The 20180-nt window shown below is 30.8% G+C and overlaps 1 protein-coding gene across 1 annotated transcript; it reads right to left on the bottom strand.

Moving 5' to 3' along the window:
- Positions 1-207: 207 nt before the first annotated feature.
- On the bottom strand, positions 208-1994 carry LOC124836678 (putative NAD(P)H dehydrogenase (quinone) FQR1-like 3). Its single transcript, XM_047311854.2, has 4 exons — positions 1722-1994; positions 1499-1592; positions 1031-1296; positions 208-732 (listed from the first exon to the last, which is right to left on the bottom strand). The coding sequence occupies exons 1-4, from the start codon at positions 1745-1747 to the stop codon at positions 507-509; spliced, it is 612 nt and encodes a 203-aa protein (XP_047167810.1). The 5' UTR covers positions 1748-1994; the 3' UTR covers positions 208-506.
- Between the last annotated feature and the right edge of the window lie 18186 nt (positions 1995-20180).

Here is a 20180-nt window from a genome sequence, read left to right as displayed (position 1 = left end):
AAATTTAAGTGTACAACAAAACAATATTTGCTAGTTATAGACCCATTAAAATCACTTATACTACATAAAAAATTATCATTGGTATTTATTAGTTGCAATTTGCGTTCAATAAAAGTAATTCTTATCTACGCAGCTCAAGGAAAATGTGTCATCCTCTGTTTATGGCAGAATCAGGAAATGGTGTAACCTTGTAATGCATGAAAAATATAAATATGAAATGTGATTTCTTGATTGATTAATTAGTAAGGTAATATGATTCATGACAAGCCATACTAATAAAGATGATTCCAAGTTTCAGAATTTGCACAATTTTCTTCTTACTTTGTAAATACTAAATATCTTATTATTTCATCAGAAGATATATATTCTTGCAGCCACATAACCCAGAAAAAGAAAAGGAACATGAGACCTTTGTATCTTGTTCATCAGTAAAAGTAACCTCAAGCCTGTCCAATAAAAGTTATAAGAACTTCACAGTTGAAAGTATCTTATGTTAGGCAGAGAGGTTAGCCTTTTAGCTTTTTCGTTACTTCAGCAATGTATTTACCCTGGTAAAAGGCCTGCTGCAGTTCTAGTTCAGTAGGTTGACGAGATCCATCTCCTGCAAAAGTTCCAGCCCCATAAGCAGAGCCTCCTTTAACTTCATCCATCTCAAACATGCCTCTTCCAAAAGTATATCCAAGAGGAACAAAAAGCATACCATGATGAGCTAATTGAGTTATTGCTGTCAATCTGCAAACACAATATAAACAATAAACTGAAGTAAACTAAAATCAGGGTAACAACAGAAATAATGAGATTTATTGATGCATATAATTCATGCTAGTATTGAGGGAAGGTGTAGACAGTCATGCAAATTGAAAAGTAATACAACTCCTTGTTCTAATGTATGATCAATAGTTGCATAGAGGATGGAACCAATTTACTAACATTAAGGCTATTTCTTTTATAGAAAGAGGCTATTTTCTTTTCTATTCATGTGAGAAGAACCAAATGAAACATTTTGAGGCACTGTGAAGGGGATACTTACGCTGACAGTTCTTGGCCTCCACCATAAAAACCAGTACTCCAGAAGATTCCAGCAGGTTTGCCAGCCAGTGCTTGAGATGCCCATAACCCACCAGTGGCATCAAAGAAGGCCTTGAGCTGGCTTGGCATCATGCCAAAACGAGAAGGAAAACCAAATATCAAACCATCAGCCTCTACAAGTTGTTCTGGCCTTATGTCTGGTACATCATTTGGTTTAGAAGGGGCTTTCAACTTTTCCAATATTAGGTCAGAAAGCATCTCAGGTACCTGTTTTCACAAACCAAAAACAAACTATCAACTGAAATTGAAGGGATCAAATTGAAAAAATTGCAAACTCAAACTGAAATTGCTGCCATTAGAGATTCGTTTTCAAGATTTCCATAACAGATAACCAAAACCACAATTTAGCATCAGGGGACCTGTCATCCAAAACAGAAACTTGCACATTATAACTGATAGAAAGAATTACCCGCCAGAGTGTTGCTTCAACACCTTCAACTGCAGAAGCCCCTCTTAGCACTTCTCTTGCCATGGTGTCCACATGTCCATACAAAGAGTAATACCTACAGAGATTGATGCAACACCTCAAGGTCATCAAACTATAAAATTGAAGAGTATGATTGATGAATGTTTCAGCTAGAATATGAATGATAAAAGAATTCAACTAAAGTAGCAGTTGAAAATATCCTTACACAATGTAGACCTTAGTGACAGCCATTTTTTATCTGTTAGCGTTTGATCAGCTTTAGAAAAATGGGGTGTGCTCCAGGATAAAGGGATAAACAACTAGCAAATTGAGCAATGGAATTCCAAGGTGTGATGATTTCAGAAGAAAGAAGAATAGAAAGATGAAATCATCTGAAATTCATTATCTACAAAAAATTTAGGCAAGGTTATGGTATGGACAGTAGAAGCCACAGAAACCTATGAATTGAATTGAGATGATGGAACAGAGAGGCGTGTATTGAAACCTGACAACGAAAGTGACATCAAATATATCAAATATATAAATAAATATAAAATGCACTAAAAGTTTTTGCAATCGCCTTTATGAGGCGCATAATCTTTTCAAATTTAATCTATTTCATTGTCGTTTATTATCATTTTCTGTAACATTATATAAAAAAAATACATCATTATTATTTCCTTTAGTGTGTATATTATCAAAATTATTATTTCTTGATCAATACAAAATTAATTTATTATTTAATCAAGTAATTGAATAACCTTTGTTTAATTTTAAACAATAAATTAATAATTTTTACTTAATTTTTTAATGTCTTTTTTATAAAATTGTATATAATTTTATACTACGTTATTTTAATATATTTTAACATTGTTTTTGTAAAATTATATTTCTGTAATTCTACTATTTTAATGTAATAAAAATATAAATGTTTTTTCTACTGGTAATTATAGTAAACAGATTTTCTTTTATAATCTTTTTTACAATGTATAAATTTTACCATTCTATTTTTTACTGGCAAAAATGCATGTATATATGTCTATACATTTTTATTTTATTAATATTATATTATTTAAAAAATATAATTTTATAAAAATAATATATAGCTAAAAATGTCTTTTATTTATACCATAATATATAACTAAAAAGGATGATATAATTATTTTGTCACTATTCTTTTCTATATGCATTATTATTATTATTATTATTATTATTATTATTATTATTATTATTATTCTTTAAATTAAGCTAGTTATCCACAATAAAAACCTAGAATGAAATTTTAGAAACTAATAAAAATAATTTATATTTATAATTGTTTTTTCAATAATTATGACAAAAAAATTATTTTTTAATTTTATTACTAAAAGAAATAAATAAACACAAATTCACATACTTAAATATATTTTAGCTAATATTGATAGTTTTATTTTTTTATTAAATTAAAACAGTTTTATTATGTAAAAAATATATAATTCAACATCTCTATTGCATAATCCTTAAACTAAAAAAGTAAAAATTTAGATATTGTAACAGCATAAAAGATTATTTAGGATACTATAAATCCATTAAAAGATTTGTACAAATATTGTAGTAATTTAAATTATAACCTAAACATATATATTATATATATATATATATATATATATATATATATATATATATATATATATATATATATTAAAAGAGTACCACAAAGTTCTATTATCCGTGTAGATGTACGAGTTTATATATTTTTTTATATCTATTTATTGGTTAATAATATATATAGACTACAAATAAAATTATACACTAAGAATATTCAATAAATAAAATATCAATTAATAACTTTTAAAAGACTTATATTTTAAGTATTAATATTGTGATATGTGTAAATGTACGAGTTAATATATATATTTTCTATATCTATTTATTGGTTAATAATATGTTTGACATAAATAAAAATAGTGTTTGACTTAAATAAAGATATAATAAAGTGGTGAAATAATTATCTATTAAGTGATAAATGTCTAATTCAAGTAAATTTTAAAATAATATTGGTATTTATATTTTGTCTTAATTTTATTAAGATTATATTTAATTCATCCCTATTTATTTTAATTTTCAATTATTGATATTAATAGAGAGTCAAAATGAAAAGAATAAAGAAAATAGATGAAATCAAGCAATTTTGGACAAAACTGATACTGGTGCAGTTGAGTAGTAAAGTTTAGGCTTGAGCCACACAAAAACACTCATTATAAAGGTAAACTTGAAGCAATAAATATAAGGCTAAGCCATAAAGACTCATTCTCAAAGAAGTTAAGGTAAAGGCTGAAGCACTAGAGTATGAGGTTTAAGCCACAAGAGCAAACACTCATGAGGAGAAAACCGCATCCACCTTTAGAAAGATCTCAAATGTAAATTTTATAGCTTGAGCCCAAAATGTGCAATTTAATCCTTAAGAAAGACAGTTTGGAAAGATATAGAATAAAACCTCTTATCTACAGTTCAAGGGCCAAAGTTGGAGTTAAGCACCACCTTGGATCGTTTATAAATACAAACCTCATGTTTTTATTTTAGGATGAGTGGAGAATCAAATATGTAGTAGTATAGTAGAAATGAGTTTGTGAGACTCGAGAGAGATGCTTTCACTATAAATCTTATGTCTAAATGATATTGGGATTGCATTGCAATATTCTATGAGTAGCTAAAATCTCTTATGTCAAGGTTGGATGTAATCAATTCTAATTATCTGTACTTCTTACTTCTTAAATATTTATTTATGATTTCATTCAATATGTTTGTGAAATAGTTTTGTGCTTATTTTACATAAACTGATCACTCATCTTATTTCATTAGCTCGGGATTGAATGAGAATTGATTCCAAGTTTTGGTCAAACTAATTTTCCTCTGGCATTTAGATGCTAGGAATAGATCTAAGACTGGTTAGAGAGTAATGATCTTCATGCAAGTGATTTATTCAAGCAGTCACTGAGGAATCATACTAAAGTTTAATGATCTTAGGCTCTAGGTGCTAGGAATGGGCCTAAAGTTACATTTACATAGCACTTTCAAAACAATGAATGGTTTGCGTAAGTAGATAAATAAGAAAATAGTGGTGCAGTGGAAGAATATGAGATGAAATTCCCTCATACCCTCTACTTCACTCAATCTATATAATATATACTACTACCAATATTTTCTAAAATACAAAAACACAAAATCAAACTTCCAATATGCTTGTTAAATCCCTCCTTATGGATACGATAACCCTCATTCGATTATACTATAGATAACTTGGTGCACTTGCCAATAGGTCACACAGTTGAATAAATATTTTAAAACCTTATGTTGTGTGATGTTAGAGATTTTGGAGCTTAAGCTTAATTAACATAAAAATCTCAACCCAAGTTTTCCCCATCAAGTTTTTGGTGTCGTTGTCGTGGATTTAGTTCAAGTATTTGGTAGGTCTAACCATTCTTTTTGTAAACATGTAGATATCTTGTAAGTTGAGTCTGTATAGTTGTAAAGTTTCATTTTTGCACTTTTGTATAGGTTCCATTTTTATTAAAAGTTCCATTTTTATTTTCTATTTTGCTCTCATTTCTGTTTTGCTCTTAAAGAGATCTCAAACAAGAGACAAGTTTAAAAGATATATATATTTTCTTACTTTTTTGGAATGTTTGTGTATTTTCTATTGTTGAGAAAAATTTTGTCGAAAATATTCTCTTTAATTGAAATCTGAAAAGTCTTACCTCTACTACTTGTTTGATGCATAAATTTCTCCACAATTTTATAATTAGCTAATTCTTATATTTTTAGTTACATTATTAATTCAATTATCTTAAATTTGAATGTAAACATATTTTTTGAGTTTTGTGGATGAAGCGGTTTAATTTTCAAAATATGAAACATATTACAAAAGGATAACTTTGACCTTTGTTGATTGTTTATGCATAACTTTCGCCATAGTTATCTAATTTGACTGATTCATTTGGCATTACATTATTGATTTAATGATCCTTAAATTGAATGTAAGAACATATTTTTTAGAATTTCGTGGAAGGTTCAGTTTTGAAAAAACTAGACAGATTACAAAAATATTGATTTCATATTTTAAGTATGTTTCAAATTTTTAGATTGTGAAATTAGATGTTGTGATTTTAGTCCAGTTTTGAGTATTGAACTTAAAGGAACATATTTAATGAAAGATGGACAAAACCTTAATGATTTGATGCAATCAACAAAGGCAAGAGCATATCAAACACCAAATTTAGTGCTAAGCAGAAAATTTACAAGGAACTTTGATTTTTTTTTCCTCTATTATGTTGTATTATGCATAAGATTTGATCTTTTTGAACAAGCTAGAAAGGAAAAGTAAGAACAAGGCTAAGAAAGATAAAAAGATAGATCTTCTTCAACAAGTGAGATGTCTGATCAAACAGACGGAGGAGATGGCAGAGTCATCATTTCAGGTTTTGGTTGGTGGACCTTGCGCTTTAAGAAGATTGTGTCATGCACCTAAGGCCTAGAAATTTTTCTAGATTTGTCATTCCCCCTAATGCAAGAAGAGTAGAAACTAAATTTGCATTTCTTAACCTCTTCTTCACATTTATTTTTCAGGAAAAGATCATGAATATCCTAGAGTTCACCTATGGATGTTGCGCAACAAAGGGAATTGGAATAAAGGATATTTGAATCATTGACCCTCACTTAAAAGACACAAATAGTCAGTACTGAAGTTGACCAAACAAGTCAAGGATTTGAACCAGAAACACTAAAGTTGGCCATTAAATTTTTAATGTTGAAGTTGGCCATCAAATTGTCATACTGAAGATGGCTAAACAATCAAAGAACTAAAGTCATAACAAAGAGGATGTTAAAGCCTCTAAATTTAAAGATGATGAGATATTTGAAAAGGGGGTTTGGTATGAGAGCTAAACAAAGGATCTTGGAGTAGAGGAAGATTGAAACCATAAAAAATTATGTCTTCAGTTTCTATTTTTTGCTTTGAATTGTTGCATAAGTATAGGCATAAACATTTTACGTAGTTGATATCTTTTGGAATTTCATATAAAATCTTTTTTAGCTTTTGGTTGGAAAAGAATTAGGAGAAAAACTAAGTTGATTTCTCCAACTTTGCTACACAAGCGCCCACTGATATCTCCTTTATTTTTCCCTCTCACCTCAACTCCTCTTGCAAAACATGTGATATCTGATCCCAATAACTTCTTCTTGAAATTTCTTCAATATAAAACGTTGCTTCTGAACTCTAACATAGTTCACCTTTGTTAAAATAGGATGGCTTAGTTTCTCACACCAAGAGGGGGGGTGAATTGGTGAAGTGTACAAAATATAATCTTTCAAAAACTATATCACAAAAATAAGATGCTTTTACACTTTTCTTGAATCGCAAGTTAAAAGATATGCAATGCAGCAATAAATTTAATCAAATATACTAACAACGTAATCAACTTAATAAAAGAGTGTAGGGATTAGAAAATTCAAACTTTGATTTTTATACTGGTTCGACCAAGCTTACATCCATTGTCCTTCCAACCACAGGAAGCAAATGCACTATAAAGATCAAGGTTTTTACAACAAGGTTTTTACAGAGACCTCACATCAAAAGTGTAAAACACCTCTCTAACCTTCCAATCTAAATATAGGCAACAACACAAACAAGACCAACAACAAGAACACCCTCTTCTGTTGTCTATCCCTTTGAGACAGTCTCAAAGTCAAGAACACCGTTCTTCTTCCTGCTAACACCACAGGAAATCCAAGTCAATCTTCAAAGATTGCAAATCCTGATCATGCAGAATACACCCAATTGTGCAGATTGATCAGACGTTCAAATCAGCAAGCCTTGCTTCTCAAGAAACCTCAAGTCTTTTGATCACCACGGTCAATCTTCTTTCTTGGAGATTTTTCTTTCTCTATAAGATCACACAGATTTCTGTAAAAGATATGAAAATGTCAGATTCACAAAAAGTTCTTACAAAATTCAAAACAATATCAATTTATAGTAATACACTCATAAGACGTGTTTTAATCGATTTCGCTACTAATGTAGTCGAATGCATCTTGCAGTTATAACAGACTAACATCAGTCAAGCTCATTAATTGAATGCACATTTAATACAATCCACTTACAATAAATGTCTTGTCAATATATTTAAAAATATGACCGTTAAGACAGTTATGGCAAGCATTCAACCAGTTTTCAAAATAACAACCAACTTAGTCTAATACATATTGCATGCAATCGATTAATTGAGACATTGATAATCACGCATATAGAGATACATCAGATAAGATGATAGAAATATTATGATGCTCCCCCTATTAATGATATTCACATGACAGTAATATTTTCTCCCCCTTAATGGAAACATGTGAACTATCAGCACTATGTAATGCTCCCCCTGTCATTATGCATGTTTCAATCTCAAATCATAGTTGCATAATGCAGTACAATTAGAGTATATCTCAGACCATATAAAATCATATTCAAGTATTGTATCAGAACAAATATACCACAGTAGTAATTTCAGAATATAAATGATACAATTTGAATCACCAATACAGTTTAAACACTTAATATCTCAAACATATTCACAATGGATAAAAATAGAGATATAAGATGTATAAACATTCAACAGATATTTATCAAGGTTTAAAGATGACAGATGTTCCCAGTTTGGAATCTTGAAACCCAATGTCGAAAATCAATCAATTTGATCATAGTCATAGTCGACTTCTTGCTGTTCAGAATGTTGACCTTCCATTTAATCTCAGTCAGCAAATATATTTCCTGCATAACCTTTCCAGGTCTTTCCAGATCAAGTATTTTAGAATCAATGTATTACAGGAATTATTACAGATAATGTATAAGTATGCAATAATGTAAATGTGACAGTAAAACATGTGTAGTTGCATACATACAGAGTGTAATTGACTATCACCTATTTTATGCTACTATCATCCAAAATCGTAGTTCATTTCGGATTGTGTAAAATGTTTCCTTGTTCAACGGTTTTGTGAAAATGTTAGCCCATTGATGTAAGGTGTCTTCATATTCGACCTTAATTTCACCCTTAAGGATGTCATCTCGTATGAAATGATGCCTTATTTCAATATGCTTACTTTTAGAGTAAAGAACATGATTTTTGTCAAATTTATTGAACTGGTGTTATCATATTTTAAGGGAATATTATCTAATGTCGTAGTCCTCTAGTTGACTCTTGATCCAAAGAGACTGAGCACAACAGTTTCCAGCTGCTATGTACTCGGCTTCTGTGGTAGATAATGTCACACAAGCTTGTTTCTTTGAATGCCAAGATATTATTGAACATCCTAGTAGATGACATGTATCACTAGTGCTCTTTCTGTCTAGCTTGCAGCCACCAAAATTAGAATCACTATATCCCTCTAGAACTTTCTGTCTAGCTTGCAGCCACCAAAATTAGAATCACTATATCCCTCTAGAAAAATGTTTGAACCACTAGGATACCATAGTCCAAGATTCTTGGTTCCCTTTAAGTATTTCAAAATTCTTTTTACCATTGTTAGGTGTGATTCTTTTGGTAGAGACTGAAACCTAGCACAGAGACAGACACTATGCATGATGTCTAGTCTACTAGCAGTTAATTACAATAGAGATTCAATCATACCTCTATACATTTTCTGATCAACCGCTTTGCCTGCTTCATCAAGGTCAAGATAGCAGTTTGTTGTCATAGGTGTTGTAGCCTGCAGTCCAACATTTTGTATTTCTTTAACAAATTAGTGCAGTACTTGTTGGATTGATGAATAAAGATGTCATTTTCAGTCTGCTTAACTTGACGTCATAGGAAGTATGTGAGTTCTCCCATCATGGACATCTCGAACTCATCCTGCATAGTCTTAGAAAACTCTTTGCATAAAGTAGGATTAGTTGTTCCAAAAATGATATCATCAACATAAATTTGCACATATAATCTATCCTTCTTGGAATTCTTAATGAAAAGAATTGAATCTACTTTACCTCAGTGAATCCCTTCTGTATCAGGAACTCACTTAGGCACTCGTACCATGATCTTGGCGCCTGTTTCAGTCCATATAAGGTCTTTTTCAATTTGAAAACAAATTTCGGATGTTCATAGTCTTGAAATCTTGGTGGTTGTTTCACATAGACTTCTTCCTTGATATACCTATTTAGAAACACGCTCTTGACATCCATTTGGTACAACTTGAACTTCATGACTGAGGCAATAGCAAACAGTATCCTTATTGCTTCCAGTCTGGCCGCTGGTGCATACGTTTCATCATAATCGATTCCTTCTTCTTGACTGTAACCTTTAGCAACCAACCTTGCCTTGTTGTTGATGATTTCTCCTGAATCATCCATCTTGTTTCTAAAGACCCATTTAGTGCCTATAACCTGATGGTTTTATATTCTTAGAACCAGTTCCCATATGTTATTCCTCTTAAACTGATTTAGCTCCTCTTGCATGGCCATCATCCATTTTTCATCCGCAAGTGCAAATTCAATATTTTTGGGTTCAATCTTAGAAACATATGCTACATTCATGAATAATTGATTAAGTTGACGCCTAGTGGAAACACCTCTTGTGATATCACCAATGGTGTTGGTTGTCGAGACATTCCTTGGTGTTTTCCATTCCTTAATCGATTCAGCTCTTGGGGATCAATTACATTCTTAGGATTTTCTTCTTCTAGGATTTCTTCATTTTCTTCTTCCTCTCCAGCGGAATCATCTGCATCTATAGACTTTCTAGAGTGTACGGGATTAGTGGAAATATCAATATACTTGTCAAAAGCTACATGTACAAATTCTTCAACACACATTGTTCTTTTGTTATAAACACGGTAGTCTTTACTTGTAAGAGAATAGCCAATAAAGATGGCCTCATCGACTTTGGAATCAAACTTACCAAGGCTTTCCTTACCATTGTTTAGAACAAGACACTTGCATCCAAAGATCTGCAGATGTGAAATGTTAGGCTTTCTTCCCTTAAACAATTCATAGGGAGTCAAGTTCATCATTGATCTTATCACTGTTTTGTTTAGTACATAACAAGTTGTGCTCACTGCATTTGCCCAGAAATACTTCGGTAAGTCCCTTTCATTCAGCTTGGTTCTTGCCAGTTCTTCCAATGCCCTATTCTCTGTTTCAACAACTCCACTCTGCTGAGGTGTTCTTGGTGCTGAGAAGTTGTGAGAGATTCCTATCTCCGCACAATATTCATCAAATGCTTTATTTTGAAACTCCTTGCCATGATCACTTCTATTCGATTTAATCTTAAGCTCCTTTTCATTTTGAATAACACCAACAAATTTCTTGAACACCCTCAAAGTTTCACTCTTGGCAGAAATGAAGAAGGTCGAAGTAAAACGAGAATAGTCTTCAACAATTACTAAACCATATAAATTTCCTTCAAGACTCCTAACCCTTGAAGGACCGAATAAGTCCATATGTAATAGTTCCAAGGGTCTGGTGGTAAACATTTCTCTTTTATTTTTGAATGATTGTCTTGTTTGTTTTCCTTTTTGGCATGCATCACACAATTTTCAAAAGCATAGCGAATATTAGGAAGACCAATAACAAGATCCTTAGACACTAACTTGTTCAATTGACCCATATTAATATGAGTTAGTCTCTTATGCCACAACCATGCATAATCTTCTTTAGACATAAGACATACAACAGATTGGAAAGAAGTTTTTCTAAAATCGATTATGTAAATGTTGTTGTATCTCTTTCCTATTAGTAACAACTCATCAGTTGAACCATTGCTAATCAAACAGTATTTTGGTTCAAAAGTTATTTTCAGCCCTCTATCACATAATTGACTAATATTGAGCAAATTGTGTTTCAACCCTTCAACAAGCAGCACATTATCAATTTCATATGTGGAGGGAGTTTGGATTTTACCAATACCGATGATTTTTCCTTTGTTGTTATCACCGTATGTGACATGGCCAGTAGTCTTGTAAGAAATGCTTATGAATTTTGTTGGATCTCCTATCATGTGCCTTGAGCATCTGCTGTACAGATACCACATGGAATCTTTCGCTCTTTGTTCCAAACATGCTTTCACTGTTTCAAATTTAGCCATCATGATGAGATCACTTCTTGATACATTATCTTGGTTATCATTCTGATGCTTGTAACTTTTCATCTCATTGAGGAATCTTGTAAACTTCTCAGCCTGCAAATTCATCCTCTCAACTCTTGATTCCAATTTATCTACACCATTTTTCTTGTTTCTCAAGAGACCTGTTTCAAGAGACTCACAAAAGCCATTAGTAACGGAATTTGACTTAGCATTACAGGTAACATGCACAAGTTCAAAAACAGATTCACTTGTCTTTCTTGTTAAAGAAATAGAGGCCATTTTTCAGGATCGAATCGATATAGTAATCGATTTGTTTTTCAAATATTTTATGAAAACCAGCTCTGGTGCCAATTGATAAAATAGGATGGCTTAGTTTCTCACACCAAGAGGGGGTGAATTGGTGAAGTGTAAACAATATAATCTTTCAAAAACTATTTCACAAAATAAGATGCTTTTACACTTTTCTTGAATCGCAAGTTAAAAGATATGCAATGCAGCAGTAAACTTAATCCAATATACTAACACCATAATCGACATGATAAAAAAGTGTAGAGATTAGAAAATTCAAATGCTGATTTTTATACTGGTTCGGCCAAGCCTACATCCAGTGTCCTTCCAACCACAGGAAGCAAATGCACTATAAAGATCAAGGTTTTTACAGAGACCTCACATTAAAAGTTTAAAGCACCTCTCTAACTCTCTAATCTAAAATATAGGCAACAACACAAAAAAGACTAATGGCAAGAACACCCTCTTCTGTGACACAAAATACTCATGTGTTATTAATTATGTGTTGTCATCATAAAAAAGATAGATATCACTAAGATTGTAGGTTCAACTAAACCAGTGTTCCCCCTATCAACAATCTCAACAATCTTCATATCTTTCAGGTAAAAAATTGTCTCAAAGGCCTTAGTCAAGTTTCATAAAGATAAGTAAGTCAATTTATCCTTGAATCTACATCTTCTACCACTATAGAGCTCTTAACGCTACCATAAAAGAAAAAACATGACAAGAATTGTTATAGAAAACAAAACTCAAACCACAACTATTTTTCCCCTAAACCTTTATAATTAAGAAAGAAAATTATTTTTGATATAGTCATAAGTGTGCACCCTTATTACTCTTATCAAGACATTTTTTGTTCTTAATACTTTTAGTTAGATACAAAATCTCTAGAATCTAAACTTAAACTCTTAAACTTGCAAGACACGATAAACCCACCCACACTTAGATCATTTTAAGGATAAACTACTCCGGTACCAAAATGCAAGATTCCAATTTTAACATCTTACAAACGATAAAATAAGACATTATAAGATTGATAAACAACACATATTGTCTCAACATATAAATATATGATGTTAATACAATTATCTAAAAATAAATAAATGTAATAATAAAATATATTTAAAACAAACTAAGGAAAACCACTAGACAACCAAGAAGAATACTTCACAACATTACCGTCCTCCACCAGAGATGCTTCAACATCTATCCCTCATCACTCACACCAATAAGGTGATTACGGCAAAAGAAACAAACAAACACACAAAAGAACACCGAAAAAAATGACAAGGTAAGTTAATATGAAAAAAGGTTTTCATAAAACAAACATAGAAATGTCATCATACATAACTCATTCATAAAATAACCATATCACATACAAAGACTCATTTTAGACTCAATTATTTGGATAAAGCATTGATGTGAAATCACGAGGGGTCTTGCACTTGTGGTGGCCTCTACTTCTCTACGAAGTCATTGTCAATGAGTGTCACCCTACTAGACACAAGGTTAGTCTGTTAACATCTTTGTCTAAGGTAAAGCCCGTAGAGTAAGACCTAACACACCTCTCACCACACACCCTATTCCACTATACCTAAGCTTGAATGGGTTATAGAGAGACAGGATAAACTCCAATGTTTAGACTCCCACATCAATGCTTACACTAATGAAACGCCATCATAAAATCTTTGTTGAGATTGTTGATAGGGGGAGCACTGGTTTAACTGAATCCACAATCTCAATAATATTGAGTTTTTGATGATGACAACGCATAATTAATAACACATGTGTATTGTGTGTTATATGTTCTATGCTTACATGTTATATGCATATATGAGAACATGATTGTGTTATATATGTGTTGTTCATTTCATTTCATTGTGATATATATTTGATTTTATACATGAATGCATGACACATGTTTTTGGATGAGAAAAACCACAAGCACTAATGTTGAATTTTAATTGTGTAGCAAAACAATAGTTTTAAGTCGATTACATTATGGGCTGAATCGATTAAAACTTGTGTCTTTGTACAAACTGTTTTCATAAGTGTTGTGAGAGTTTTTCAAAGAGAAAAGTTTTCAAAACTTGGCTTAACATTATTACATAATCAATTGCATGCCATATGTATTCGATTAAGTTTGTTACCATTTTGAAATATGTTAATGCTTGATATAACTGTCAAAACGACTATATTTTTAAATGTGTTGACCAAGCATTAAATGTTATCCGACTGCATTAATTGTGAATTCAATTAAATTCTTTGACTGCTACTATCTGTTATAATTGAACTGGTGTATTCGATTGCATTAGTAGCGGAGTCGATTATGTTTCGTCTGATACGAGTTTATCTATATATTGACGCGAATTTGATTTTTGTATAGACTTTTGTGATTCTAACATTTTCATATTCTTTTGCAGAAAAGTGTAAAGTTTACAGAAAGAGAATTAGTCCAAGAAACTAGTTTGACCGTGGTGATCAACTAATTGTGATTTCTTGAAGAGCAAGATTGTTGAGTTTTCAAAGTCTGATCTATCTGCACATTTGAGTGTCTACTACAAGATCAGGTTCTACAATCTGCTGAAGATTGGGTTGAGTTCCTTGTTGTGATTATAGGAAGAAGGGCATGTTGTGTTCTTGACTTTGAGGGTGCCTCAAAGGGGTTGGACTGTAGGAGAGGGGATTCTTGCTACTAGTATGTTTATGTACTGCCTATATTTTGATTTGAGGGTTAGAGAGTGTTTTATATATTTGACGTGAGGTCTCTATAAAAACCTTGATCATTATAGTGCATTGGCTTCTTGTGGTTGGAAGGACACTAGATGTAGGCTTGGTTGAACCAGTATAAAAACTCAGTGTTTGATCTTTCTTATCCCTACTCTTTTACATTCAATCGATTATACTTTATACACATTCGATTAAATTTCTGCTTCATTGAAAATCTTTTAACTTGCGTTTCAAGAAAAATATAAAGGCATCTCTTTTGGTGAAAAATATTTTGAAAGGTTTAAATTTTATACTTCACCAACACCCCCCCCCCCCCACCCGCTCCCTCCCTTCCCCTCTTGGTGTGAGAAATTGATCCATTCTATTTTAACAATCTCCTCACAAGATTCGTGGAATTAAGCGAAACACATATAATACTCATCATCATTATAATATCATACATGAATAAACAATCTAATATTTTTAAACATACATAAAATACATTGTATTTCATCTCAAACAACCAAAAAGAAGAGAATTTCAAACATAAACATTGCCACTCAAAGGTGGTGCCCAACACAATACTTTCTGCCGCTCAGCGCTCTCGAGATAAAATGCTCCAGACCTATAGTACAAGGATGACGCTTAGTGGGACCCTAACGTCGCTCAATGCCAAACAATTTATAGAACTGGACGATTAGCATCACCCTTGCATAGCTCAATGTTAGGCCATTGGCAAAATAGGACGGTCAACATCACCTTGGCACTACTCAACACTATACTAGATATCAACACTTGTATTTTGTGCTTTTTAAGGAACTTATACCTATTTAATTTATCAAACTGGTACTTCTTTCCACTGCATGAGTTCAAAACAATTTTAAACATGGAAGCTTATACCATTTGACCAATTAATCGAATTTAATTTCTCTTAATCACGCAAAACCAATTTCAAACCAGCCAAACATTCAAATAACAAATACTAAAACATGCAAATTTCATATTACACAATCTTCACTAACTCAACAATTTCATCTGAAACAGAAATCAAACGACATTTTCATATTTTAAGATATAACACTCATCACACAGATCAATCATTCAGTCAATTCACCATACAATCATAAAATTAAAAATTTCAAAGTATTTATAACTTAAAATCAATGCAATCAGTTTCCCTTACTTGAGAGATAGTTGAACTTGCTTTAAGGAATGTCAAATCCCTTAAGGCTCATAAGACCCTAACTAGTGAAACTCCTCCCAACTTGTAGGATGAACTATCCACACATAAAATAATCACAAAGACGATCAAGATATACCATTATGATCACTGCTCAACAAAGACTCGTATAGATGACTAAAGAGACGCATGCAAGTGGGAGAATGCTCACATGCAACAGATAACAGAAAAGACCAAGAAAAAGGGTTGAAACTCAATTTACATGAACGAAGAAACTAAACGGTCCATGAAACACAAGAACGACACAAGAACGACTCTAGAAGGGGAAGGGGGTTGAATAGAGTTTTCAAAAAATTTGCAAATAAGTGTTTAAGCTCTTTTGTAGGGGTTAAATGTCTGCAATAAATATTAAACACTTAAGTTTTCAAACACCGTTCAGGAAAGAAAACAAATAGGGCAAGCGTATTTTTATACTGGTTCACTCAACAGAGTTATGTTCAATTCTCCCTTAAACACACGTAAGGGGTTCCACTAATCTTTAAAAGATTACAACAAATTTTACCACTCATGGTTTACAAACTATCTAACTTGGATAAACGAGTTTACCCACTCTTGATTCAACATTAGTCTTACTGACTAGACAATTTAGCTCAACAAAACTAAATAATAAAATATTTTGATTCACTTCTAAATATACAAACAAGTACATATTCAAAGCTCTCGAAAAGAGTATAATTTCAATACAAGAAAATCTGAAGACTTGTAAAACTTTTTCTTTTACAAGGAAAGTCTTAGACTATGAAAGCTTAGAGAATGAAAACTAACATAAGATTCAAAGAGATATTCTTGTTGTCTTCTCTTTGTCTAGTCTTCCTTATATAGCCTTCTTCGAGAAAGATCCATTTCTCAGATAGTTGACTTCGGTGAGGGTAGGTGGTCTTTTAGGTACGAAGTCAAGTGCTAAGTTACGTCTTGGCAAAGCAATAATGCTTTTAGCAGAGATGGCATGTACGACTTGTTCAGAGCAAAAAACATTAAGAAAACATTCCAAGAATGTCTTTCTATCTCTTAATGTCTTTCTAATCTAGTGCAGGACATTGGGAAAAAACTTGCTACTTTCATGATTTGCACAAATAAAGAGAACAAAGCACCACAAACAAAGAAGTACAAACTATACATGCATTTAATGTTTTAAACATTATTGATTATTTAGGCATGTTTCGTGTACTAAGCATTAAGCATACTAGTCTATCCTTTTAAGTAACACATTGTTTACAAGGTACAATGTTTAATAGAACTTTGTTCTTGACGGTTGTTAAACACATTTTCATAAAAAATTGTTTGTAAGCTATATAACATCTTATACCGACTTATCATAGATGTTTCAATTATGTTGTTCAACATTAGTTTTACCAAGAATATCCTTTAGAAGGTTTAATCAATAAACATTATATCGTTAAATATTCATTTGTTAAACTTCAAAACAAGACTTGTTAGACAATTTTGTTTCTTTAGACGACCTTATCTTAATAGTCCAAATTGAAGAACTCGTCGTAAGAATTAATCCTATAACCTTAGTACTTGAGTTAGATGCGAAGAGAATAAGAACTCTTAGATAGAAGTCATATAATTCTAGAAAAGTAGTTTCTAGAGAGATGATGTGTTTTAAAATAATGAAACTCGTTCATAATAAACTATTTATATTGAAAGCTTCCAACATCAAAATAATCGAATCTCATTATTTTTAAATCTAAAATGTCATTTTATAGGTCTTTAGAAATTAATTAGAAGTTATAAAAGGATAAAATTAAGAATAAAGAAATAGTATAGACAAATTAGTTTAAAAATAAAATAAATGGATAAAAAGGTAAAATAAAGTTTATACACATGTGATAGCAAAATAAATATAAATAAAAAAGAAATTAAAAAATAAAATAAATAGATAAAAAAGAAAAGTAACTTACCAAATTACTTAGAAGAGAATACCAAATTGATCAATCTAACATGTCACATTTTTCTCAAATCATATAATTACATTTGCTAGTGTCTAGTATAACACTGAGCAGTGGCAAACTAGCGTTGAGTATCAGCCTCGTTGTGCAAGTCTAGGAGCATTTTAGCTCTAGGCCATTAAACGCAAGTTTGTACCATTGAGCGTCGTATTTTGCGAATGCCTTGACATTAAGCGGTAGTAGAACACTGTTGAGCATAACTTTTGTGAGAAGAATGACACCGAGGGTCAGAACTGTTGTTGAGTGCCACTTCTTGCGAAAGGTTTGACGTTGAACGCCACTTATGAGCGCCAATTTGTATGATGGATATATTTTTCTTCTTTGGTGGTTTAAAAAAGATTTGTAATGGAATTGATGAATGCTTACAATATTATTTATTATTATATGTCGTGATGATTATAGTTGTGGACAAGTATGGTGATGCTGTTAAGAGAAATTGGAAGAGAAATTCTTTATGGTGATGATCTTAGTGTATGAAATTGGAAGAGAAATTGGAAGAGAAATTGGAAGAGACATTTGGGGAATCAATAAAGAGGTATCCTGATATTCTAGCCATTGGAATGTTTTGGTCCTTGGTACGAAGGAGATTAACCTTGTGAGTGGTAGGGTGATAACATAGAGTATAAATATTACTATAAAGTGCATGCCTCTAATGAAGCTCAATGTCAAAGACATCTATCTGGATAATTGAGTTTAGTCTCAACTATTTGTGTGTATCTATATGATTTATTGTATTTAATCCATGTTTAGCTTATATTTGATATGATTTAATTATTTTAGAATAATTTTCTTGCATATTAGTTTATCATGTCATCTCTTTTTGTGTTTTCTTGTGTTTGTTTGCCTCTTTTACTATGATCATTTCACGATGTGAGTAGGTGAGTAGATAAGTCTTGATACGTCTTTGGTGGAAGGTGGTGATGACGCATAATAATTTTCTTCATTTTGTAGTACTTATTATATATAAAAGTTTTTTAAAATTCTGAATCATCCATAATTGCTTTATATATATATATATATATATATATATATATAATTATTTGCTTTTTGAAATAATTGTATTAATTAGGCATTTTTAAGATAATCGGTTTATTTTAACGATCTTATTATATCTTATTTTATCACTGGTAAGATGCTAAAAAAGAAGTTTTTTAATAAACATGTTACAGAAAAATAAATATAAATAAAAAAGTTAAAAATGTTAAATGACCAAAAGAACTAACTTTTGAGACCATTGTCAACAAAATAAAAAAATAGATAATAAAATAAATGTGCTAATATCTTATTTTCTTATATCAAAATAAATATAAAAAAATTAAAATGTCAAATAATTAAAAAACTAACTTTTAAAATATTTGTCAATAAAATAAAATAAGTACAATAGGATTAATTTACTAATATCCTCCTTTCTTATATTATAATAGATAATAGAAGTACAATACATTAAATCAATTTATTTCCATCATATTATCTTCTATCATTCGAATTTTGAGCCAATAAAGCAACATACTTCCTTTCTTCTTTAACATCTTTTTCTTAACATAAATATTTGTTTAATCTTTTATCATTCCATTTTTTCAGTCAATAAAAACGACATACTTCATTTCTTGTTTAACATCTTTTTCTTAACATATCTATAATTATATATGAGCCAACTCACTTTTATAGTGGTATTTTGGTGTGTGTAATTTTTGAGAATTTTGTTTTTTATTTATATTTTATTTTTAAGCTTTTGTAAATATTTTTTAATTCACCATTATAATTGTTGTAAATGTTCTTTTAGTGTCCATCATTATTTATCAATTTTACTCTTTATCAATATATTTCAGTTTACTATTTTATCTTTTAAGTTTTTATAAATATTTTTTGAACTTAATTAATTCTGAAAATTATATAATAAATTTTTTATTTCATCACAGAATAAGTGAATATACATAAGCTCATGTGTTTTCTATAGGAAATTAATTAAAATCTAAAATAGTTTTGTAACTCTCATAATTGTTATTTCGTGTTCAGATATCCGTACCAATTTTATTTTTATTGATGTAAATTATTTTAATATTTTATTTTTTGAATTTTATAATTGTTTTTCAATATCCAATTAATTATCTATAATAATAAAAAGTGGGTATCTATGTAACATTTAGTTTTTAGCTGTTTACAACTGATAACATAAGATATTAAAAAGATTGATAAAACAAATTAATTGTCTATAAGATGTTAATATAGTTATCTACATAAAAGTAACTATAATAATAAAATATATCTAAAATAATTAACAAAAATACATCAAGAAAAATACTTCATATCATCACCGTCATCCATGCTTCAACATCTATTTCTCATATGTTCACACCAATATGTGATCATCGCAAAAAAAAAAAGAAAGA

The sequence above is a fragment of the Vigna umbellata genome, chromosome 1 (genome assembly GCF_029865625.1).
Source record: "Vigna umbellata cultivar VRB3 chromosome 1, Vumbellata_1.0, whole genome shotgun sequence".
NCBI classification, from domain to species: Eukaryota; Viridiplantae; Streptophyta; class Magnoliopsida; order Fabales; family Fabaceae; genus Vigna; species Vigna umbellata.
This window is presented reverse-complemented; position numbering and strand designations above follow the sequence as displayed.